General features: G+C 46.3%; 1 protein-coding gene across 4 annotated transcripts; it reads right to left on the reverse strand.

Moving 5' to 3' along the window:
• Positions 1-367: 367 nt before the first annotated feature.
• Positions 368-4,086, reverse strand: LOC147608666 (uncharacterized). Of its 4 annotated transcripts, none has more exons than XM_086788403.1 (5): positions 3,500-4,086; positions 3,249-3,331; positions 3,024-3,086; positions 2,395-2,775; positions 513-2,301 (listed from the first exon to the last, which is right to left on the reverse strand). In XM_086788403.1, exons 3-5 carry the CDS (start codon positions 3,050-3,052, stop codon positions 585-587), a joined length of 2,127 nt encoding a protein of 708 aa, XP_086644529.1. In that variant the 5' UTR covers positions 3,053-3,086; positions 3,249-3,331; positions 3,500-4,086; the 3' UTR covers positions 513-584. The 4 variants fall into 4 exon arrangements, with proteins under 4 accessions (XP_086644527.1, XP_086644529.1, XP_086644528.1 ...); XM_086788402.1 differs by having other exon boundaries at positions 3,249-3,385; XM_086788401.1 differs by lacking the exons at positions 3,249-3,331; positions 3,500-4,086 and adding an exon at positions 368-490 and having other exon boundaries at positions 624-2,301; positions 3,024-3,229.
• Positions 4,087-4,768: the final 682 nt, after the last annotated feature.

The following is a 4,768-nucleotide window of genomic DNA, read 5'->3' on the forward strand; positions in this document are numbered from 1 at the left end:
TCGATTGAGATAGACATTTCACGACTAACGTGACATTAAACCTAGAATTTTTTAGTGAACACTATAATGGGGTCTTCTAGCGTGAACATTATAATGGGGTCTTTTGGAGAAATGGTGGGGACATTGAGAGTAAGCATAATTCTACATGGCTCATTATGTTGTTTTTTTTATTTTAAAAAAAAGAGAGAAAGGGTACTTATATATAATTAAAGATACACGGTAGGTACTTATATATAATTAAAGATATACGGTAGGTTAGAATCGTATACCTCCTTTGGGGAAGCAAGAGAAAGGGTACTTATATACAATTAAAGATACACGGTAGGTTAGAATCGTATACCTCCTTTGGGGAAGCAAGAGGTGAAGGCACACGCCTTTTGAGTTGATTATGGGAGAACAACAGGATCGCAAACATCTTGGGTTCATTCACTGCCCACCACACCCTTGAGGTGCAAAGACTATATTAAGGCATTTCCTTCAGTGCCCTCTCCTGCAGGCTGCAATCCAACACTTTTAAAAAAAACTTACAGGGCAATTTTTTGAATAAACGCGAGAACATCGCAAATCCATTGTACACTGAAATTTTACACTCGGTGTGGGACACAGTTCATTAGTTTGTTTACATTGATATATTCACTGAGGTCTGCTCCAAAGCCACCGATCACACACTTTTGCATCTTGCAACTCTCGAAGGTACTGTGTAGCTCCATATCCATATCTTGCAAAGCAATGGCGCCTATTTTGTGAAGCTCCTCAGTTTCCAAACTTCCCTTTTTTACGATGCAAAGCAGTATGAGTTTGCTTCCCCTCCCATCTTTTCCCAGGAGCACCAGGCGGACTGGGAACGAGTGCACCCACTGGGCATACTCAGCGTTGATGGGCACCTCGAACGACCCCAGAAGTGCAGGATGGGAGGCGGAGTTGAAGTCGAAGTGGAGGATGAATTGCTGAGATGAAGGCATTTCTTTCAAGTCGAGGGGGATGCGCGTCACTTGATCCGCAGCAGTCGACACTGGCACAAGAGCTTGACCATGAGAAGATCTGCAAGGAACGATGATCAGACAATGAGAAGCTTCTCCTGTTCTTTGATTATCTTGTTCATGTATCGGCACGACCTCCCCGCGTGCTACCTTGGCCTTCAGCTCGAGCCGGCCATCTTCTCTCAACCTCTCCACTTCCATATCCACCTGCGCCGGCCGTAGCGCGTACTCCAGCTTCTTGTTTTCACCATGGAAATCAGGAGCCCACGATAATCCCACCTTCTTCCCGCCCTTCTGATTCATCATGCAGAGCTCAAGTAGTATATCTGATCCTCCTGCTCTCGTTAGCTCCACCACTTGATCTTCCAATGATTTTCCCGTCCTCAGTTGATGGAGTTGTATCCCAAGAAGCCCTAAGATGGAGAGCACCCGATCTTCTTCCACTGAGCAGTCTCGCGATCCCACCTCGCAGATCACATGGCACGGCCTCCAGTTCCCTTCCGTGGCCAAGGCACAATATAGGCCGCGCAGAGCTTGGATACCTGCGGTGGGTTGAACCTCCGCGGAACCCTCAACCATGCGACTGTCGCACTGCATCAATGCGAGGTATGCTTCTCTGTCGACGAGATATGTAGGTGATCGAGCCGAGGCCGTGTTTGCTTTCCGAATCATGGGTTTAGAGCGGCACTGATCGCATTCATTATCGCTGGAAGTGATGATATTCTGCTGCTCGGGGTGCTTTGTCTCCCGCTTGAACGTTTGTGAATCATTTGGCAGCTGTGATTTCTCCTTGACTAAATCGCGTCGATACAATTTATCTGTTTTGTCGTTATAACACCCATTGCAGCAATCTATTGGCTCACGATAGCGTGCTTCTCCCCTTCTCCACCATTTGTGATCTGATTCATCTCTCTCTTCCATGAGCTTCATGATGGACTTCCACTTCTGATGACGAAGCTCGAAGCCCCCCATCCATTTCAATTCCTCACAGTCTAGCAAAGACAGTAAAGTCTGATCCAAGTCGGCCATCGTTAGGAAGCATCGGCACAACCCATCTCTGGATTTCTTTCTGATCAAGTGGTTCACCACAGCTACAAATCTCTCATCGACACCTTCCACTATAAAACAGAGTCGGCGAGGAAGCAGAAACTCTTGAAAAGTCCACACCCTCGTGAACCAACGAGGTAGAACTGAACCCCGATCAGACGCTCCCTTGCTCCAAAGCTCGTAGCCCTCGCCCACACCATGCGTTAACACGTAACAGGCCGTGCTAAGACTGTAGTATGGACCCATGTGAGTGATCTCGAGACTTTTCTCTTCGCTGTCACATAGTGTTAGAAATGAGTATTCTTAACGCCCACATAGATGCTAGAGAGCACCAAAGAAAGGGAAGGAGATGCAGAAAATCACTTACTTTACACATTGATTGATGCAGAGAGCATCGAACCAGATTCGCTCCACTCCATCGCCCATCAGAAGCTCGAATAACTCTAATAGCTGCTTGTAGCAGACGTCTTGGCTGAAGTCTTCCTCCTCGAAAGCACGGTTGTAAGCATCCGGATGCCGATCCGAAGCTGCTCCGATCCTTTGGCCTATCCGTGAGGACAATGCTCGGACAGAAGCGCTCCATGTGTGAGAAAGAACATGAAAATTCCAATCAAGTACTGGCCCGATGAAATGAATGCCTCGCTTGCAACTGAGCGTCCTACGCACGTCGATCACTCGTATAGGTTTCTTAAGTTTGTCCGAGTCATGAGTATAATCTGAATCGCCATTATTCAATGGCGATGGGTACCTGCAGCAATCGTGGCATTATATATATATATATATTCAACGTAAAGGATGCCACCAAATTGTCGTTTTAAACTCCACACGCGGAAGCTTTGCAAAAGCATGCAGGAGCACAGGCCGAAAACACACAATATTCAATGTATCAACAAACAGATCGGACTGGTGATTTTTTACATGAAATTTTGCACATAAACGCTGGTTCCAAGAGCATGTAACTAGCTTGAACCAGCGATCACACGCAACTATACTCACCTCGATGAAGCAGCAGCGGTGCTCTGCATCGTTTTTCTTGAAATATCTTCTTTAATTGTGGTCCTGCACGTACGTATAATATTACAAACAACTGGAGACTGACCACCACAGAACATCAAACTCCTGGAGCTAATTGAGATCAACAACTTAACAACCGATCAAACTATAAGATGCAGCAGGTTACGGAACCTCTTTGCGTTCAAGACTAAGCTTCGACGAGCTTACCGCCAGGAGAATGAGTCAAGACTAAGCTTCGACGAGCTTTCCGCCAGGAGAATGAGTCAAGACTCAACCTGCCACCGCCTCCTCTGACCACAGAGTCGCCGTGAAAGAAAAACACCAGGGTTTAATGTCTTTTAAACCTTGTAGATTTTAAACAGACCTACGTTAAAACGTCAATGTTCAAAAGTACAAAGAATCCAACAGTGCATCAATGTTCAAACAAAGAATCCAACAGTAGAAAAGCGAAGGCTCACCTTGACGGGGGTGGGGATGGGCTAGAAAGGCCTTCTTTTGTTTCTATTTGTTGATGAGACGTGGAGCGGCAAGGGCAACGCGGGTCTTTGTTTTATCTTGTAGAGGATGTTATTATTGTTAACAGCTGCGGCAAGCGTGTGCTGCAGGTGGAGATGGCGTGGTGTGGTGAGAAAAGAGAGAGAGAGAGAGAGAGAGAGGTGCCTTTGTACTGAAGAAGCAGACAGCCCAACCTCCGCTTCTTTGCTGTTATTGCCGTTGATTGATCTCTTGAGGAGGGTGTGTGTGTGTGTGTGAGAGAGAGAGAGAGAATTATACAAAAGAGAGAGGATAAAATGAGTGGGTGGGAAGTGAACGCGAGTACCGCATGCAAGATCAGAAGCCCGTGATTCGGAGCAATAAGAAATTCAAGGATCTCGGTTGGTGCTGCAAGAGCATGGGCTGGCAAGACAAGAGGATCAGCCGAGCCCTACTTTTATATAACTCGCAAACAGAAGCTTAAAACAAAGGGAAAACGCACAAAGAGAGATCGCGAGAGCAGCAAGAAGACGTGGTCAGAAGAGAAGCCCCGTAGGCGTCTGCCTGGCTGCTGAATATAGACGTGATAAACCTTACACTAATGATAGACTACGCTGGATGAGAGCAATGGCGTTATGCACCATTTCAACCCCTTATAACACGCACGCACTCACCAACCTCAAAGAATCGATGCGAATGCCGGTTCTCGGAAATTTTGCAAACCACTCACCGTACATTGAGCGCCACGTCTCTCGGATCCGGACAGTGTGAGAAACGGTATAGCAAAACATCTTCTACCAGGCCTTTCTACCGCTGCCCGTTATCCGTTCGTATAATCCCCCGAATCTCCACCTTTTTAGAGCTTTTTCTTTTTCTTTTTTCTTTTATGTTCCGTCCCCTTTTTGGTCCACGGCGCCCACAAGCGTACACCCCCGACCGCCGTCCAATCCCGCCCCCCCTCAATTAAATCTTTTTCTTTCTCTTTTCTCCGAATAACCTCAAATCTTTTTCTTAATGATTCATGTCACTATTTTATTAACCATTAAACGTGCCGTTTTCGAATAGTAATAACTGTCCCAGACACGGTGAATTCTCATTATTTATTTTATTTTATTCTCCATTTAATATATGCACTTCCGGCAGCTGGCTGCCACCCTCGTTGCCATTTTTCTTACATCCCGCAGTGGCGTAGCCCCACTGTTATGTTCTTTCATTATGGAGGGTTGATTTTTGACGGTTCACCTTGCCCCTTG

Source organism: Cibotium barometz, chromosome 52 (genome assembly GCF_041138505.1).
Source record: "Cibotium barometz isolate CiBa-2024 chromosome 52, ASM4113850v1, whole genome shotgun sequence".
Taxonomy (NCBI): domain Eukaryota; kingdom Viridiplantae; phylum Streptophyta; class Polypodiopsida; order Cyatheales; family Cibotiaceae; genus Cibotium; species Cibotium barometz.

Excerpts from the sequence above, each read along its gene's own strand:
- LOC147608666 (XM_086788400.1), bottom strand. The coding sequence starts at position 3,139 with ATGTTCTGTGGTGGTCAGTCTCCAGTTGTTTGTAATATTATACGTACG. Across the intron at positions 2,776-3,023 it reads ACCGCTGCTGCTTCATCGAG|GTACCCATCGCCATTGAATA; the intron begins GTGAGTATAGTT and ends CGATTGCTGCAG. Across the intron at positions 2,302-2,394 it reads TGCATCAATCAATGTGTAAA|CGAAGAGAAAAGTCTCGAGA; the intron begins GTAAGTGATTTT and ends ACTATGTGACAG.